Raw genomic sequence first — 18,697 nt, 5'->3', positions numbered from 1 at the left:
CAAGGACCCAGCCCCGGGGAGAAGGGACGTCCCGGCCCAGCAAGGACCCAGCCCCGGGGAGAAGGGACGTCCCGGCCCAGCAAGGACCCAGCCCCGGGGAGAAGGGACGTCCCGGCCCAGCAAGGACCCAGCCCCGGGGAGAAGGGACGTCCCGGCCCAGCAAGGACCCAGCCCCCGGGAGAAGGGACGTCCCGGCCCAGCAAGGACCCAGCCCCGGGGAGAAGGGACGCCCCGGCCCAGCAAGGACCCAGCCCCGGGGAGAAGGGACGTCCCGGCCCAGCAAGGACCCAGCCCCGGGGAGAAGGGACGCCCCGGCCCAGCAAGGACCCAGCCCCGGGGAGAAGGGACGTCCCGGCCCAGCAAGGACCCAGCCCCGGGGAGAAGGGACGTCCCGGCCCAGCAAGGACCCAGCCCCGGGGAGAAGGGACGTCCCGGCCCAGCAAGGACCCAGCCCCGGGGAGAAGGGACGTCCCGGCCCAGCAAGGACCCAGCCCCGGGGAGAAGGGACGCCCCGGCCCAGCAAGGACCCAGCCCCGGGGAGAAGGGACGCCCCGGCCCAGCAAGGACCCAGCCCCGGGGAGAAGGGACGCCCCGGCCCAGCAAGGACCCAGCCCCGGGGAGAAGGGACGCCCCGGCCCAGCGGCGTCCCGGCCCCGGGGAGAAGGGACGCCCCGGCCCAGCGGCGTCCCGGCCCCGGGGAGAAGGGACGTCCCCATCCCGTGATGGCCTCAATTAGGGAAGTCTCCAGTTTCACAGAGGACCTGCTCTGCCCCATCTGCCTGTCCCTGTTCCGGGACCCCCGCATGCTGGAGTGCGGACACAGCTTCTGCGCTGCCTGCCTGGAGCCCTGCGTCCCCAAGGGGCAGCGCCGGGGGCTGTGCCCCGAGTGCCGGCACCCCTTCGCCCTGCGCCGGGTGGCCCTCAACCGGGCCCTGTGCAGCCTGGCGGAGAAAGCCCGGCTGCTCAAACTGGACGAGGGGGCCCAGGCGGGCGGAGGCGGGAGCTGGTATTTCTGCGCAGAGCACGAGGAGCCGCTCAAACTCTTCTGCAGCCAGGACGAGGGGCCCGTGTGCGTGATCTGCCGGGACCTGCCCCAGCACCGCGGCCACGACTTCCTGCCCATCAAAAACGCCGTCCAGAAATATCAGGTGAGGGCCCGGATGCCTGGGTTCTCTGGGAGAAGAGTGGGGTTCAGAGGTTGGGGGGAGGGAGGGCGGAACCAGGACTCCTGGGTTCCCTAGGCAGGGTCTCGTGGGTTCAATTCTGCCCACCCCAGCTGGCCTCCGGCTGCTTCCCAGCCCAGCCTTTAATTCTGCCACTTCAAGCCCCATGTGAACCCAGTGCCCCCATCCCCACATCAGAGCTTTCTGGGCCCCCCACCCCAGAGACAAGTCGAGACCCACATCAGTGCTGATCACGATCAGCCACGTGTCAGTCCTGCCCCCACCCTGCACTTCGTCCCTCCCCCTCCCAGGGCTTGTGTTAGGGGGTGTGTGTGTGTGTGTGGATTGACGCATTGTTCATGGGGGGGGCAGGGGGAGTGGCTCATCAAGGGGGAGGGGGGAGTGAACAGGCCCATTACTCTGTGGGGGGGGAGTGGACTGACTCATTGTTCATCGGGGGGGGGGGCACGGGGACAGGGGGTGGCTCATCAAGGGGGAGGGGGGAGTGAACAGGCCCATTACTCTGCGGGGGGGGGGGAGTGGACTGGCCCATTGTTCACAGGGGGAGGGGGGAAGCAGACTGACTCATTGCTCTCAGGGGGGAGTGGACTGACCCACTACTCACGGATAAGAGGGGAGTGGACTGACCCATTGCTCACAGGGGAAGAGGGGAGAGAGGACTGACCTCTTGCTCATAGTAGGAAGTGGACTGATCTATTGTTAACAGGAGAGGGTGGGAGTGGACTGACCTATTGTGAGGGGGGTGAGAGCAGTCTGACCCATTGCTCCCAGCGTGGTGGGGGGAGCGGACTAACCTGTGGCTGGAACTGTCTGGCTCTTTCTGCTCCTTCCTCCCCTACCTGAAAACCCCTCCCGGGTGGGGGAAGGTAGCACATTCTGCCTGCCACCTGCCGCAGCTCTGATTGGCTGCCCGTTCCTGGGAGGCAGGGATTTTGGGGAAGGGCAGCCAATGGGAAGGTCTGGGCAGGGCTGAAATTCCCGGGAGGGATCTGGGACTGAAATCCCATTGCTGGGCGGGGAATCTCGATGGGGTGGCAGCCGGTCCCCACCGGCTCCAGCCGGTGACCCCGGATCTCTGCTGCCCAGGAACAGCTCAAGGCGTCTCTGCAGCCCCTGCAGGAAGGTCTCAAGAGGCTGGTGCAGAGCCAGTGCCACCAGCAGGAGAACATAACAGAGCTGCAGGTACGAGGCTGGATACCGGGCTAGATGGGCACAAGGGCTTGACCCAGGGAGGGCAGGGCTGCTGGGTTCTCTCCCCAGCTCTGGCAGGGGAGTGGGGTCTCGTGGTCAGAGCAGGGAGGGGTGCCTGGGATCCAGGACTCCTGGGTTCTATCCTCAGCCTGCAATGGGCCTTGGTGTAGAACAGGGGAGGGCAAACTACGGCCTGCCGGCCGTATCAAGCCCATCAGGGCTTTCAATCTGGCTCGTGGGATTGCCAGCCCCATGGTGCAATGGGGCTAAGTCAGGCTCCCTGCCCACCCTGGCCCTGCGCTGCTCCAGGAATTGGCTGGCACCGCGTCCCTGCGGCCCCTGTGGGAAGGGCAGAGCAGAGGGCTCCGTACGCTGCCCTCACCTGCAGGCACCGCCCCCCGGAGCCTCCATTGGCTGGGAATGGGAAACCGTGGCCAATGGGAGCTCCGGGGGTGGTACCCGCAAGCGAGGGCAGCGCACGGCAGAGCTGTCTGCCCCGCCCCGCCCCACCCCACCCCACCCCCAGGAGCCACTGCTGGACATGCTGGCCACTTCTGGGAGCTGCGCGGGGCCAGGGCAGGCAGGGAGCCTGCCTTAGCCCCAATGCATGCTGTTGCCAGCCCAGAGCCGCTTGAGGTGCCCGCACCCTGCACCCCTCCTGCATCCTGCACCGCGAACCCTAACCCCCTGCCCTGAGCTCCCTAACCTCCTGCCACACGCCTCCTGTACCCCAAACCCCTGCCATGAGCCCCCTGCCACACCCCAAACCCCTCCTGCACCCAATCCCATGCCCTGAGCCCCCAACCCCCTGCCCTGAGTCCCCTGCTGCACCCTGCACCCCTCCTCCTCCCCAACCCCATGCCCTGATACCCTCCGGCACCCCGCACCCTCTCCTGCATCCCAGCCCCTGACCTGAGCCCCCAACACCTTGCCCTGAGTCCCCTGCTGCACCCTGCACCCCTCCTCCTCCCCAACCCCATGCCCTGAACCCCCTCCTGCACCCTGCACCCCCTCCCACACCCTGCACTTCCTCCCACACCCCCACCCCCTGCCCCAGCCCTACATTCATGGCCCTGCATACAATTTCCCCACCCAGATGTGGCTCTCAGGCCAAAAAGTTTGCCCATCCCTGGTGCAGAAGTAGGTCTGGTGCCTGATGGATCAGGCATCCACTGAGGTCTCCATCCTGTCCCCCCACACCTTTCCATCGCCTAGAGCTGCTCCGAGTCCCTGTGGGACCACATCTCGGGGGAGTTTGAGAAGATGCGCCAGCTGCTGAGTCTGCGGGAGCTGGGCCTGAAGGAGGTGCTGGAGCGACAGAGGAAGAAGAACCTGGTGCAGATGGAAGAGAAGCTCCAGGAGCTGAATGGGAAAGTGGCCTCCTGGACCGAGACCCTCTCCAGGGTACGCATGGGGCTGGAGCGCAAGGACAACATTGGCTTCCTCAAGGTGAGGGGAAAGGGCCAGACCTTGGCTGGGGGAGGGTTGGGAGGGGACAGGGAAGGCTGGAGGGGGGCAGAACTGGGGCAGAGCCCGCCTGGGGGGGCGGGATAGGTCTTTGCAAGGGGCAGGGGAGAAGAGCTGGGGTATGGGTGCCAGCAGAGATGGGTCAATGGGGGGTGATAGGACTGAAAGGGAACAGAGATGGGGACCAAAACTTGGTCGAGGGAGGAAACAAGGGTCCTGTTGACTGGGGTGAGGCAGCAGTTATGGGGCTGCAGAGCAGAGTTTCTCCCATAGACAGAGGTGGGGGAGGCGGAGGTAGCTCCTTCGGGTGTTGACTCATTCCCATCCCTTTTCTCCTCTCCTCCAGGATGCCAAGGAGCTGATGGAGAGGTGAGTATCTTTGGGTTTGTCCCCACGCTCAAAATTTCCATGAGAAAGTTTGAGTTCATAGGTCACCTGCAGGGTTCAATCCAGGGTCCACCAGACATAGGAGGAGGGGCCGCTACCGTGTGAGCGACAGGAGCTACTCCATCTAGCTGGTCGCAGGGATAAGCTGTTCTCTCCCATGGACCAGCACACGCTGAACTCTACCACTTGAGCTCCAGGAGTACCACCCTTACCTGGCAGCCATAGTAGGTTATTATCCTCTCATGAGCACCCAGCGAACTCTGAACTCTACCGCTCGACATATGGGAGTACCACCATAAACTAGTAGCTGTAGTAGGCTTTTGTCTTCTGCAGGCCAGCTGACCACACACACGCCAGACATTACCCCTGAGCTAAAGCAGTAACTCCGTTAGCTGGCCGCGGTACATAGGCCACTACCCTCCTGATGCCATTGGTTGACAGTGTAGGTAGGCCGTTATCCTTGCGACCCCATTGGCTGGCGGTGGTGGGCAGGCTGTTCCCTTCATAACCCCACTGGCCGGCGGTGGTAGGCCGTTATCCTCGAAAACCACGGTAGGGCCACTCACGTCAACCCTCAAGCTTTTCCACAGGGTCCGGGAGGGGCAGGGAGCCCAGGGGAAGGAGGCGGAGAAGCCGGACGAGGTGGAGGCGGAAGAGGAATTGAGAACCAGTGATGACGACACGGACGAATGTGAGAAAGAGGAGGAAGAGGAAGAGGATGAGGAAGATGAGGAACCTGAGGTGGAAGAGGAGGAAGACGAGGAGGGGGCCGAGGAAGAAGAGGCTAAGGAAGAGGAAGACGATGGGGTGGTTCCTGTGGACCTGAACCTCGGGGAGTTTAAGGGACCCCTGCAGTTCTACGCCTGGAAGGAGCTACTGGGGATAGTCCACCCAGGTGAGGTGACCATACTCGGCCTCTGGGCTGTGGGGAGCGGGGCGGGAGATCAGGAGGGGGTGCTGGGGGCTGAGGAAGAAGAGGCTAAGGAAGAGGAAGGCGACGGGGTGGTGCCGTTCCCATGGTATTGATTTGCATGCCCCCAGTGTTGGAAAAAACATCCCACACCCTGCTCCCTGCAGCACAGCGCCCCCTAGCCCTGCTGTGGGGTTTTGGGGTCAGCATTGGCTGTGAGGGGAGAGCACCCCCTACTGGTCCCACACTCTGCTCCCTGCAGCACAGCGCCCCCTAGCCCTGCAGTGGGGTTTTGGGGTCAGCATTGGCTGTGAGGGGAGAGCACCCCCTACCGAACCCCCTACTATGCTCCCTGCAACACAGTGCCCCCTCGTGCTCCCATAGGGCCAGCACTGACTTGGGGGAGAATATATCTCTTTAATTGATGGGGAATCCCCCTCCCCTCCCAGAGAACCCAGCCCAGCCATTAACCCCTTCCTTTCCCTCTCTCCTCCTGCAGTGCCAGCCTGCATCACCCTGGACTGCCACTCGGCCCACCCCAGCCTGGTCCTCATCGAGGAAGCCACCGGGGTCAAGTTCAGCCCGGGCCGGCGGTTCTGGCGCCGTAAGCCCCAGCGCTTCACGGCCAGCCCCTGTGTGGTGGGGCGGGAGGGCTGCGCAGGCGGCCGGCTCTACTGGGAGGTGCGGGTGGGTGACAGCCCCGACTGGGTGGTGGGTGCCGCCCGGAGGTCCGTGAAACGCAAGAGGCGCATCCGCTTCCGGGCCAGGGAAGGGGTGTGGGCCATCGAGCGGCGAGGGGGGCAGTACCGGGCTCTGACGGACCCCTGCCTCGCCCTGTCCGTCTGCGGGAGGCTGGAGAAGGTGGGGGTGTATCTGGACTTCGAAGGCGGCCAGTTGTCCTTCTACAACAGCTCCAGCTTGAGCCATCTGCACACCTTCCAGGACTCCTTCGTGGAGGAGATAGTTCCCTTCCTGAGCACCCAGTCCAGCGAGCCCCTCTCCATGTGGGACCTGGAGCTCTGACGCCCTTAGAGGGGAGAGGCCCCATCGCCCTGGGCCAGCCAGTCCCCCGACCCTGGGGCCTGATTGGAGCCATCTTGGTGCCATGGCCAAATTGCCCCACGTTACCCTCTGCTGATGTACCCGAGTCCTACAACTGGACGGATTCTTCTCTATTCAGTTCCTGAGGCCCGGGTAGTCTTGGCTTATCCACCAATGACAGGGGGCTAGTTAACAGCAGGATCAGTGATGATGGCTTCAGGGCCCCTTCCCTAGAACAAGCCAAGATCCCACCACCTTGTTTTAGCCAACCCAACAGCCATGGGATTCGAACCCGCAACCTAGAGGCGAAGGCAGTGGAGTTACTCCCTTTACACCAAGGTAAATCCATTGAAGTTCATGGATTTACTCCTCAGATACGTGAGCATACCTGGAATAATTCCACTGGACTAACTGGAGTTACTCTGGATTTGTACCAGTAGAACACCGGCGCAGTCAGCAGAGTTATTTTGCAGTCACACCAACATGAATCCGATGTGGTTCCTGGACTGGCTCCTCAATTATACCCCAGTGTAAACCTGGAGTAACGCTGCTGGCCTTTCTGGAGTTATTCTTCAATTACATCCCAATAATGCAGTGAACTAAATCCATCAGTTTATTACTCCGTTACGCTGGTGGGAACCTGGAGTAATTCAACTGAGTCAACCTCTCTTACTCTGGGTTTACAAATTGTAAATCTAGTGAAACTGCTGGACTTCCTTCGCTTTACGCTAGCATACTTCGAAAGTACACGCTGCTGGCTGAAGTGGAGTCGCTCTGGGTTTACACTGGGGTCGCTGAGGTCAGACTCCAGCCCTGATTCCATTGACTCTGGAGGGGTCATTCTGGATGTACACATCAGACTCTGGATTCCTGATTTTATAGGTTCAAATCCCATATAGGATTATCAAAAAAAGAAAAGGAGGACTTGTGGCACCTTAGAGACTAACCAATTTATTTGAGCATAAGCTTTTGCGAGCTCAAATAAATTGGTTAGTCTCTAAGGTGCCACAAGGCCTCTTCTTTTTGCAAATACAGATTAACACGGCTGTTACTCTGAAACATATAGGATTATGCATCTTCTCTCCTTCCCTGGGGGAGAAATTGATTTCTCTGGCCTCGGACCAGCTGAGCATGTCAGCTGAGTAAGGCTACGAATCCGTGACTTCCAGAGACCTCCATGACATGGGGGCCCCCCAAGCTGCCCAGCCCCTGCAGGAAGTGGGGGACCCTCCCAGTCCCGCGGGCAGCAGGAGGACCCTGGCAGCTGCTTAGCTGCTGCCGATGGCGACCCCCGCCCCCAGCTCCTACTTACCATGGGAGGTGGGGGACCCTCCAACTCCCAGCCCCTGCAGGAGGAGGGGGACCCCGCAGTTCCCAGTTGCTGTGGGAGGTGGGGGACCCCTCCCACCTCCACTGGTGGCCCCTCCCCAGCTCCCAGCCACTGGACAGGGAGGGCGGGGGCCACAGCTCCCAGCTGTTGCACGCAACGGGGCAGGGTGCTGGCCCCTCCTCCCTCCCCATTTTGTCAGGAATGTTTTTAGTAAAAGTCAGGGACAGCTCACAGCTTCCATGAATTTTTGTTTATGGCCCGTGACCTGTCCCTGACTTTTCCTAAAAATATCCCTGACGAAATCGTAGCCTTACGGATGAGCCGTTGCAGATCGCTGACTTGGCCCTCTGAGTGAGTTGCGAGGTTCCCGGGGGAAACGGGTCTCCCGCCGTCTCTTGGCAGTGAACGCTGAAGATGAGCTGGGCTGGAAGGCAAAGGTGCCAGACGGGTGGAGCCCAGTTGAATCCAGCGCTGACTTGCACCATTTGGGGCTCTGGCTCCATGGGCCCCAACGGAGCGAGGTCCGATTGACACCGGCTGGGGATCTAGCCCAGGGAGGGCTGCCTCTGTGCACTCTTGACCTGTATCTGAGATACAGAAGTGGGAACGTCTCTTCCTAGGAAGTCAGGGCCAAGTGAAGCCTTCGGGCAAGTGGCTGGAACGCCGTTGAATCAAGGGTCGTTCGCCACCAGCAGGGAATTTGGCCTGGAATCTGTCATATGTTGCAACAGGGAGCAAGACATCCCCACATGGCCTAAGGCGAAATGAACAAAGAGACCCGGGCACCTTGTGTTAGTTTCCCATCAGCCTGGTTTCTTGGCAAACAGGTCGTGTCAGACAAACTCAGTATTGGTTTTTTATGAGCTCCCCAGTTAGGTAAATAAGGATTACTCTGTCAACATCGTACACTCAAAGGAAAGCTGACATCCCATATGGAAGGCATTTGACTTAGCCCTGCACGCCAGCCTGCCTCGAGAATTAGCCCTAGGCAAAAACCAAGGCAGCCCACATCCACTGCCTTAAAAACTGGCTTGCTGATAGATGCCCCAAAGGAATTTTTGCTGGGAATTGTCGTCTAATGGGGTCGTTTCTAGTGGGGTCCCCCAGGGACCAATGCTAGGTAATATCTGTGTCAATTGAGCTGGAAAAAACCCCCCATAAAGCAGGGATGGGCAAACTACGGGCTGGGGTGCAGGGTCAGGGCCGCATCACACGACTCCCAGAAGCCACAGGAGGGCGCCGCTCCTGCTACTATGTGCTCCCGTGCCCCCCCCCCATGGCCCCCTCCAGCACGCCAATGGGAGCTGCATGGGGGGTGCCTGAGTGTCGGAGCTGGAGAAGGGACAGGCTGCTGCTTCCAGGAACCGCTTGAGGTAAGTGCTGCTGGGAGCCTGCATCCTTGAGTCTCTCCCCACCCCCCCAACCCCCTGCCCCAGCCCTGATCCCCCTCCTGCCCCCCGAACCCCTCAATCCCAGCCTGGAGCACCCTCCTGCACCCCAAACACCTCATCCCCAGCCCCACCCCAGAGCCTGCATCCCCGCCCGGAGCCCCCTGCCGCACCCTGAACTCCTCATTTCTGGCCCCACCGAGGAGCCCGCACCCCCAACCAGAGCCCTCCCCCCCTGCCCCGCACTCCAACCCCAATTCATGAGCATTCATGGCCCCCCATTACAATTTCTATTCACAGATGTGGCCCTCGGGCCAAACAGTTTGCCCACCCCTGGGCTAGATTGTCGCTCACCCCCCCCCAACTCTGAGTTCCTCCAGTAGGGGGCACCACACACACACAGAAAGCAGGTCTGATTCCCTCCAGTGGGGGGCACCCCCCTCACCCCACACGGCAGGTCTGATTCCCTCCAGCACGCCCACTGCCTTCTGCCGACTCAGCGCAATACCGAGCCCCATGCGACTGTGGTATGAAAAGAGACAAATTGGGTTCTTTATTCAAGCAACATGACCAAGTTACAGCGGGCAAGGCAGATGGTGTGGGGAGTGCAGGCCAGGAGGGATCCCAGGAGCAGGAAAGGGGGCAGATGTGGGGAGCACAGGGCGGGGTGGGGATCTGGGCAGTGGGATGGCGGGAGATGTGGGGAGCACAGGGCGGGGTGGGGATCCGGGCAGTGGGAGAGGCGGGAGATGTGGGGAGCACAGGGCGGGGTGGGGATCCCGGCAGTGGGAGAGGGGGGAGATGTGGGGAGCACAGGGCGGGGTGGGGATCCGGGCAGTGGGAGAGGCGGGAGATGTGGGGAGCACAGGGCGGGGTGGGGATCCGGGCAGTGGGAGAGGCGAGAGATGTGGGGAGCACAGGGCGGGGTGGGGATCCGGGCAGTGGGAGAGGCGGGAGATGTGGGGAGCACAGGGCGGGGTGATCCCGGCAGTGGGAGAGGGGGGAGATGTGGGGAGCCCAGGGCAGGGTGGGGATCCCGGCAGTGGGAGAGGCGGGAGATGTGGGGAGCACAGGGCGGGGTGGGGATCCCGGCAGTGGGAGAGGCGGGAGATGTGGGGAGCACAGGGCGGGGTGATCCCGGCAGTGGGAGAGGGGGGAGATGTGGGGAGCCCAGGGCAGGGTGGGGATCCCGGCAGTGGGAGAGGCGGGAGATGTGGGGAGCACAGGGCGGGGTGGGGATCCTGGCAGTGGGAGAGGCGGGAGATGTGGGGAGCACAGGGTGGGGTGGGGATATCGGTGGTGGGACAGGGGGAGATGTGGGGAGCACAGAGCGGGGTGGAGATCCTGGCGGTGGGAGCTGTGGGGGGTGCAGGCCGGAATGGGGATCCCGGCAGCGGGAGGAGGGGTGGGCAGACAGATTCCAGTCTCCGAGCGAGCTGGTGAGTTTTAGGGCAACTGGGTTTAGAGGAGGGGGAGGGGGACAGGTTTGCTTTAACTTCTGTAGGTGAAGGATTTGGGGGAGTTGCCTAGTTAGGAGCCTGCCTCAGTTTCCCCACTGGCTTCTGCTCAACAGTCTCTATTTGCTGTAATTGTAACGCTCGATGGCTTGGCAGATTAAGGTGACCAGCTCCCAGTATTCCTCGAAGGAGATGAGCTGGTTGTTGTCTGTATCCATCTTCTTCAACAGGTCCTTCCCTGCCTCTGTGCTCTGGGCTTCCTGAAACACCAGGGAGACAAGGCAAAGCCTCAGTGGGGGAAGCAGCTGGCCAGTGAAGGCTGCGACTGGTGGGGCGGCGGACGAGGGATGCCCCCGGCTGGAGGGAATCACACCTGCTACACGGGGATGTGTGTGTGTCTGTGTGTCGCTGAGCTACAAGCTAGAGGCAGAAGTGGATAAAGGAGGGGTGAATTAAGAATTAAGGGGCATCATCGGAGCTGGTGGCAGGAAAGGGGGAGCCCAGGGCTGGGCTAGCAGGGGCTGCAGGTCGGGACTGAGGGGCACCGGCAGAGCTGGGGCAGCAGGGGGCTGAGGGTCGCGATTGAGGGGCACCGCCAGAGCCCCCTTTGCCAGCAGTGAGCAACTGGCAATTGCCGGCGCCTTGGGGTGCGAGTACTCGGGTCTCACCTTGAGCTGATGGCTCAGCTCGTTGCTGAGCAATTTCTGGAAAGCCGCATGGTCCAGCACCTTGGCTCCAGGCGGGCCCTTGGTGTATTTGTAGAAGGTGTTCACGATGGCATGGAGGCCTTTCTCCAGCTCAGAATCTTTCCCAGCCATCTCGGCCGGCTTCCTTCCACCTGCAAAGCAAAGGCAGATGCCGCCTTTAGGGTCCCATCAGCCCCAGAGACCTCAGCCAAGGGCCCATGTCTTGGCCTTCCTGGGGAATATCTGCTTGTGCAACATTGCCCTCTGCTGGAGATAGCCAGACCCGCTCAAGTGTAGGATAGATAGATAGATAGATAGAGTGGGTGTATGGAGATAGATAGATAGATAGATAAATAGAGGGGGTGTCTGGGGATAGATAGATAGATAGATAATCAGTGGTTCACAGTCAAGCTGGAAGGGCATATTGAGTGGAGTCCCGCAGGGATCGGTTCTGGTTCTGGTTCTGTTCAATATCTTCATCAATGATCAGTGGCACAGAGAGCACACGTGTAAAGTTTGCGGATGATACCAAGCTGGGAGGGGTTGCAACTGCTTTGGAGGACGGGATTAAAATTCAGAATGAACTGGACAATCTGGAGAAATGGTCTGAAATTCAATGAGGACAAATGCAAAGTACTCCACTTGGGAAAACGGGAAATGACTGCCGAGGAAGGAGTGCTGCGGAAAGGGATCTGGGGGTCAGAGTGGACCACAAGCCAAATATGAGCCAACGCTGTTGCAAAAAGAGAGAACATCCTTCTGGGATGCATTAGCAGGAGCGTTGTAAGCAAGACACGAGAAGTAATTCTTCCGCACTACTCCGCATTGATAAGGCCTGAGCTGGAGGATTGTGTCCAGTTCTGGGTGCCATCTTTCAGGAAAGATGTGGACAAATTGGAGAAAGTCCAGAGAAGAGCGACAAAAAGGATGAAAGGGCTAGAAAACATGACCGAAGAGGGAAGATTGAAAACACTGGGTTTGTTTAGTCTGGAGAAGAGAAGACCGAGGGGGGACATGAGAACAGTCTTCGAGTATGTAAAGGTTGTTGTAAAGAGGAAGGTGATAAATTGTTCTCCTTAACCTGTGAGGCTAGGACAAGAAGCAATGGGCTCAAATTGCAGAAAGGGCAGTTTAGGTTGGACATTAGGAGAAACTTTCTGCCTTGGATAAATTGCCTAGGGAGGTTGTGGAATCTCTGTCGCTGGAGATTTTAGACAAACACATGTCAGGGATGGGCTAGGTAATGCTTAGTCCTGCCTCAGTGCAGGGGACCCGGGCTAGACGATCTCTCTAGGTCCTACATTTCTACAACTCCATGGTCATTAAGTCAAGTATTTGGAGCTGTGCACAGGAAGTGAGGAGATCAGCAGCCCTTTCCCTAGCTTTTTCTCTATTTTTCCAGGCTCTTTAAAAAGGTGGATTAAAAAAAGTGGATTTAAAATCTCCAGGCTCTTTAAAAAGGTGGATTAAATGAGCCTCAAAGGGGCCGTGCACTGCATTGGACTGGTGGGCACAATAACAGGGCACCGAGGGCTTGGGTTGAGCTGAGATTAGGACGCATCTCTCCAGCATCCTCCAAGTCCTGTGCTCCAACCCCCCGGTCCCTCCCCTGTCCCTGAGCTAGGAATAGACACTAGGGAGTCCTGGCTCCCAGTCCCGCTGCTTTAATCCCCTAGACCCCACTCCCCGAGCTGGGGATAGAACCCAGGAGTCCTGGCTCCCAGCCTCCCATGCTTGAACCCCCTAATTATTGCATCTTCTTGCTCTAAGAGTCTCTCCAACCCCCAAACTGAGGGGCAGGGGGGACACCTACCTCCACAGGATGACAGCCCGCCCCTTCGTTCTCTTTTCTCTCTGTCCGGCCCTGCACCTGGGCAGTCAGTTAATGTCGCCTTGCATCTGGCTCTCATTCAAGTCCAGCCTCTCGTTAGGCAACCGGTCCCACATCCATGGAAAACCCCTCCCCATCTCCCGAGCCCAGGCGCTGGACGGTTGCTGGCATCTTTCCCAGACGGAGATAGCGCCAGTGCTGACTTGTTAAGAGCGCGCACGCACCTGGGGAGCCGGAGTTTTAACTTTGCTCGCCCCAGCACAGGGCTCTACCCTTCCCCCCAACGGAGCGTCCCATGGGGGGCGCCATGCAGGACATGGCGGAGGGAGGCTTTGAACCCTGTGCCTTGCAGCTGCTGAGGCATAGGGCTCTGCTCGTGTCAGTGAACAGAGGAGCCCCCCTCGCACTGCAGCAGTAGAAGGTTCCCGGGGGGCTCCCAGTGGCCACCGCTCGCTTCTCCTTCCAGCCGCTGGGGACTCATTGTGCCTTCGTCCGCTAGATGAAGGAGCCCTCAGCTAGCAGTGATGCTCTCCCCCTGTACGACCAGAGAGCCTCTCCCCCGTAGGGAACTGTAGACCATGATCAAGCCACCGCTTAACCTTCTCTTGGGTCAACCACACAGACTGAGTGCCTCCGTCTTCCAGACCTCGAATCATTCTTCATAGAATCATAGACATGTCGGGCTAGAAGGGCCCTCGAGACGTCACCCTTTAACCGTTCCCACTCAGTCAGGTTTTCGCCACCTGTGATCATTTTCGTTACTCCCCTCTGGACTCTCTCCCACCTCTTTCCCGGAGGGTGACGGCCAGAACTGGACATTGTTGGGAGCGTGAGCCCGGGAACAGAGTCACAAGTCTACCCCCTTTAGGCTTCATCAAATGTTGCCTTTATTTCCACAATTCCACACAGGATTATTGTACACCGTGGTGGTGTAGCCGTGCTGGGCACAGGCTATTAGACAGACGAGGTGGGGGAGGCCACATCCTTTATTGGACACCAACAGAAGATGACCTCCCACGCCTGCTCTCTCAGACAGAATTATTGTCGTGTCTGGACCTGCACTGTTGCCAGAAGAATAGTGACAGACAAGGTGAAATAGGTAAATAGGCCTGTTACCACATTCTGGGACACGGAGAAACCTTTCCACCTTCCAACACAGTCATGGCCTCGCAGGATCTCATGGGTCTGCTCCTTCGGTCCCATTCTTCAGCTTCCGGTCCCCCAACACCATACTCCAGCTGAGGTCTCCCCCAAGCTGGACAGAGCAGGACAGTTACGTCTGTAACCGAGCCCTGGGACTAGGAGAGCAGTGACGTCTACTAGGTTAGCGCCAGAGGAGTCAGGGCACCTAGGTTACATCCTGGGCTCTGGGAGTGGGGCTTAGTGGGTAGAGCAGAGGGGGCTGTAAGTAAGGACTCCTGGGTTCTATCCCTAGAGCTTGGAATGGGAGGATGGATCGAGTACGCTAGGGTGAGGGATGGGGCACCAGATCTCTGGGTTCTAGACCCAGCTCTGGGAGAAGAGGGGGGGGGTCTAATGGATCACAGCAGTGTGGGGCTTGGAGTTAGGTCTCCTGGAGTCTGTTCTGGGTGGAGAGTGAGGTTGGTTGTAATAACTGGGCCTACACATGTATCCTAATTGTGAGCCCAGCTGTAAGAAAGTGAGTAGAAGTTCATAAAATGTCACAAAAAGCAGTGAGTATGAAGGAATCCTCATGTTATCCTGTATTTTACAGATAGGGAAACTGAGGCCCACAGAAATGCAATGACTTCTCCAAGATCACACAGGGCATCCGTGGCAGAGCTGGGAATTGAACCCAGATCTCCTGAGTCCCAGCCCAATGCTGTAAGGTCAAGTGGGGCGGAACAGGCACATACTTAAGACATTAGGCTGGCAGCTGAAGATTTTGATTCAATACTTGACCCTGACCCCAATAAAAGATTCTGTTTTGGCCCTATCCACCATCCTTGGGAAGAGGTTTGGGGTGAAGTCTCATTGCTCAGCTGTGTACTGACCAAGATGACCTTCAGCCATGCCCCTGACTACCCAAAACCAATCACATGCTTTCCAAGAGTCCCTAGGAAATTCACTCTTTGAAAATCCTCATGTTGGTTCATCTGATTGGCTTGGTGGCAGAAGTGGGATCAACAGAGTCGCCTGCTACCTGGAGTCAGCGCAGCTAGGGGTGAATGGATTTCTGCAAACTGCACCAGAAAATATTCCATGCCTCTTGGATCGGTCCCTTCATTCGCCCACCTTTAGCCCGTTCCCAATGAGCAGAGATACATATCACCCTGAGGCAACTGGGAATGTATTATTTCACTAGAGGGAGTGACTTCAACAGAATTAGTTAATTTAGCCACCAGGTGCTGTTTCCTGGACCCAGGAAATAAAGAGACACACCTTTCTCTTAAATCTTCTGGGTGTCTCATTGCATTTGTTCTGCTTGTACAGATGACCCTGCTCCGTGACTGGGATTACTGCAGTACAAATAATAAATACTAAGAGGAGGGTGGGAATGTTTGTAAGAGACAAAATGTTCAAGTTGCAGCTGGTTGGAAAGCAGGAAAACGAGTTCACAAAAAGTACTGACATTTCAAATTTGTTACCAGGTTCTTTGATATTTTTCCATCGAAAATTGGTGGTTATGAAAATTTCAGTTTTTTTCTGTTTTTCTCCCCCCCCCCCCCCGTTACAACTCCTCCTTCTCCCGAGGCTCATTTCCGCCACCCACTTTTTATTACTGCAGAAAAAGTGGGGGGGGGGGAGAAAAACTGAAAAAAAATGGGGGATTTTGTAGAAAAACCCTGGAAAAGGATAGGGAAAACCCATTTTGTTGACGAATATTATTCATGCTTTCTTTTTCAAATACAATATTCTCAACGGAAAAATTTCAGCTAGCTCCAGTTCTCTGCGACTCCTTCACCCTGCTGGAGAGATGCAAAGGGGCCTTAGATTCAAGAAGAATCAGACAGCAGAGGGTTTGATTCATCCCTATGTTACTCCAGATATAGTCCGGGCAATGGTGCAGCGAGGAGGGTAAATGTGACCCTTGGATGGAGAAGCAGGGGGATATTGAGTAGGAGCAGGGGATCAGCTCTGCACATTTCTAGGGTCCATTTCTAGGGTCCACCCCTGAACAAGGAGGTTGACAAACTGGAAAGGGTTCAGAAAGAGCTACAATAATGATATGAGATCTGGAAAACCTGCCCTATAGTGAGAGACTCAGGAGCTAAATCTCTTTAGCTTAATAAAGAGAAGCTGTTATGTTGGTATAATACAGGGTGGGCAAACTTTTTGGCCTAAGGGCCACATCTGGGAATAGAAATTCTATGGCAGGCCATGAATGCTCACAGAATTGGGATTGGGGTGCAGGAGAGGGTGAGGGCTCTGGTTGGGGGTGTGGGCTTTGGGGTGGGGCCAGAAAGGAGGGGTTCAGGGTGCGGGAGGGGGCTCCAGACTGGGGTGGAGAAGTGGGGTGTGGGGGGGAGGGGGAGGGCTCCGGCTTGGGGGTGCGAGCTCTGGGGTGGGGCTGGGGATGAGGAGTTTGGGGTGTAGGAGGGTGCTCTGGGCTGGAACTGACAGGTTAGGAGGGAGGGAAGGGGATCAGGGCTGGGGTAGGGGTGCAGGAAGGGGTGCAGGCTCTGGCTGGGGGTACGGGCTCTGGGGTGGGGCTGGAGATGAGAGGTTTGGGGTGCAGGAGGGTGTACTGGGCTGGGATTGAGGGGTTCAGAGAGCAGGGCTGGAGCAGGAGGCTGGGGTGTGGGGAGAGGCTTAGGGGTGCAGGCTCTCAGCAACACTTACCTCAAGTGGCTCCCAGAAGCAGCGGCATGTCCTTCTCCAGCTCCTATGCGGAGGCGCGGCCAGGCGGCTCTGCATGCTGCCCCATCTGCAGGCACCGTCCCTGCAGCTCCCATTGGAGCGCCAGAGGGGGCCATTGGAGCTTGTAGGAGCCAGAGCGGGGCCATGCCGCGGCTTCCAGGAGCTGCGTGGTGCAGCCCCTGATCCTGCTCCCCGGCTGGAGCGCCAGAGCGGGGCAAACCCCAGATCCCACTCCCTAGTGGGAGCGCGCGGGCTGGCTTAAAATGGCTCGCAGGCTGTAGTCTCAGAAGTAGACAAACAGAAGGTCAGCTACCCCTGAGAAGTCAGGCATGGCGTGCTGCCAGGCCAGCCGTGATGTTGTCGGAGACAGAACTGGAGAATCTCGCTCTGTGACTTTCCCACCCACGGGCCAGGTCCCACCAGCTCTTCATGCCTCTCTGCTGATATGGACAAATCCAAGCACGAGGCAGAAACTAAGGAAAATATTTTTTAAAGTCTGGCTTCTGCCTAGAGATGTTTCTTTTACTTTTTAATCTTATCTAGCCACCTCCAAACATGCCTCCGTGACATATGGTACCTTCGGGGAGCGTCTTGTAACCCCCACATTCCTCATTTATATATAATTGTGATCTCACATATACAGCAGGCCTTGTAAGGTATCAGGGGAAAGGTCATGATCTGCTGAAAGTCATTTCTCCCTCCAGAGATGTGTATCATTCAGGCATATGAAGCTATGAGAATTGTGTTGTACGGTTGTCAATAAAACATGCTGTAAATTGGGGAATTAGCCAGATATTAGCTTCCCAGAGGCAACAGCATGGAAAGTAACCAATGCCTCAGGCGGGGTGTCAAACAAACAGCCATTGTGCAGCAAGGGAGCTACAATGCAATGACTCACCCTCCTGAGGCCACACCAGGGGAATTGCTCAACCTTGCCTGGAGACTCAGCAATGCCGCCCAGACATGCCTGGACTTCTGTTCTCCAAGCACATGGACTGAGGGTATAAAGCAGAACACGGGGGGCCCAGGCTTGGCCTTTGTTCCTGCCCCCATCTATGCTGCAAGCAACCAGGACGCTCTGAAGACTCCAACTGAGGGGACTGGCCCAGATTTCAAGGGTGAAATCTTGTAGACTAGGGACTGCAATATCCAGGGCGGTGAGAAAAAGTGCTTAATCTAGATATTGCCCAGTCTAATAGGGTTGAGAGTTTAGACCAGAGGTTTTCAAACTGTGGTCCATGGACCACCAGTGGTCCGCGAGCTCCATTCAGGTGGTCCGCGGATAGTTCCCTCTAAGGTGTGTACCTGAGCGGTTGCACATGAGAGAGTGAAAGGCCACCCACCTAATTAGGGGAGTCGCGCAGGCATGGTGGCTCCTCTGATTAGGTGCCTGGACCCTGGAGAAGATGCACATGTAAGGTGAGGTGGTGGCCTTGGGGGGAATAGGGGGTAAGTGGGAGGGGGAGGTGGGGGGAAGTAGCGTGAGAAGAAGGGGTGGGGGGAATTTGGGACGTGCAGGGCTGCGGTGCCAGCCACTTTCCCCAGCTCCTGGGCTGTGGCTGACGGGGAGAGACCCCCCCAGCCCTTCCCAGCCCCAGCTCGGGGGCTGCTGCAGCGGGGAACAGAGGGCACATCCATCGTATTAGATAGGTAAGACTACTAACATTAAAATATGAGTTGTGTGCTTTTATATGTAGCACAAAAAATGTTTATTATTAAGGTTTTTTTTTTTACAATAGTTAGCTAAAGGTACAAACAACATTGGGAAAGATCATTTAGTGGTCTGCCGAGACCCTCAGCAATTTTCAAGTGGTCTGCGAAAAAAAAAGTTTGAGAACCACTGGTTTAGACTGCATGCTTATATCTTCTTTTCTTTTGGGAACTACCTCTGACTTGTTGCCTATCACTTAATATCACTTAAAATCTATCTTATGTAGTCAATACATTTGTTTTACTGTTTATCTTTACCAGTGAGTTTACCTGAAGTTTGTGGTAAATCTGCT

The 18,697-nt window shown here is 57.6% G+C and overlaps 2 protein-coding genes across 2 annotated transcripts; one reads left to right on the top strand and one right to left on the bottom strand.

Moving 5' to 3' along the window:
* Positions 1–722: 722 nt before the first annotated feature.
* LOC311530780 (zinc-binding protein A33-like) lies at positions 723–6,924 on the top strand (the record flags this gene model as incomplete). The annotated part of the gene is made up of 6 exons (XM_084647675.1): positions 723–1,148; positions 2,271–2,366; positions 3,591–3,824; positions 4,189–4,211; positions 4,820–5,124; positions 5,639–6,924. 6 exons carry the CDS (start codon positions 723–725, stop codon positions 6,160–6,162), a joined length of 1,608 nt encoding a protein of 535 aa, XP_084503801.1. The 3' UTR covers positions 6,163–6,924.
* A 3,287-nt stretch (positions 6,925–10,211) lies between these two features.
* Positions 10,212–12,951, bottom strand: LOC311530190 (protein S100-A16-like; the record flags this gene model as incomplete). The annotated part of the gene is made up of 3 exons (XM_084646668.1): positions 10,212–10,615; positions 11,024–11,193; positions 12,855–12,951. 3 exons carry the CDS (start codon positions 12,949–12,951, stop codon positions 10,475–10,477), a joined length of 408 nt encoding a protein of 135 aa, XP_084502794.1. The 3' UTR covers positions 10,212–10,474.
* Between the last annotated feature and the right edge of the window lie 5,746 nt (positions 12,952–18,697).

The sequence above is a fragment of the Lepidochelys olivacea genome (genome assembly GCF_965140295.1).
Source record: "Lepidochelys olivacea isolate rLepOli2 genome assembly, chromosome: 14".
NCBI lineage: Eukaryota > Metazoa > Chordata > Testudines > Cheloniidae > Lepidochelys > Lepidochelys olivacea.
The sequence above is the reverse complement of the archived record's forward strand: the minus strand, read 5'-3'. Positions and strand labels throughout refer to the sequence as shown.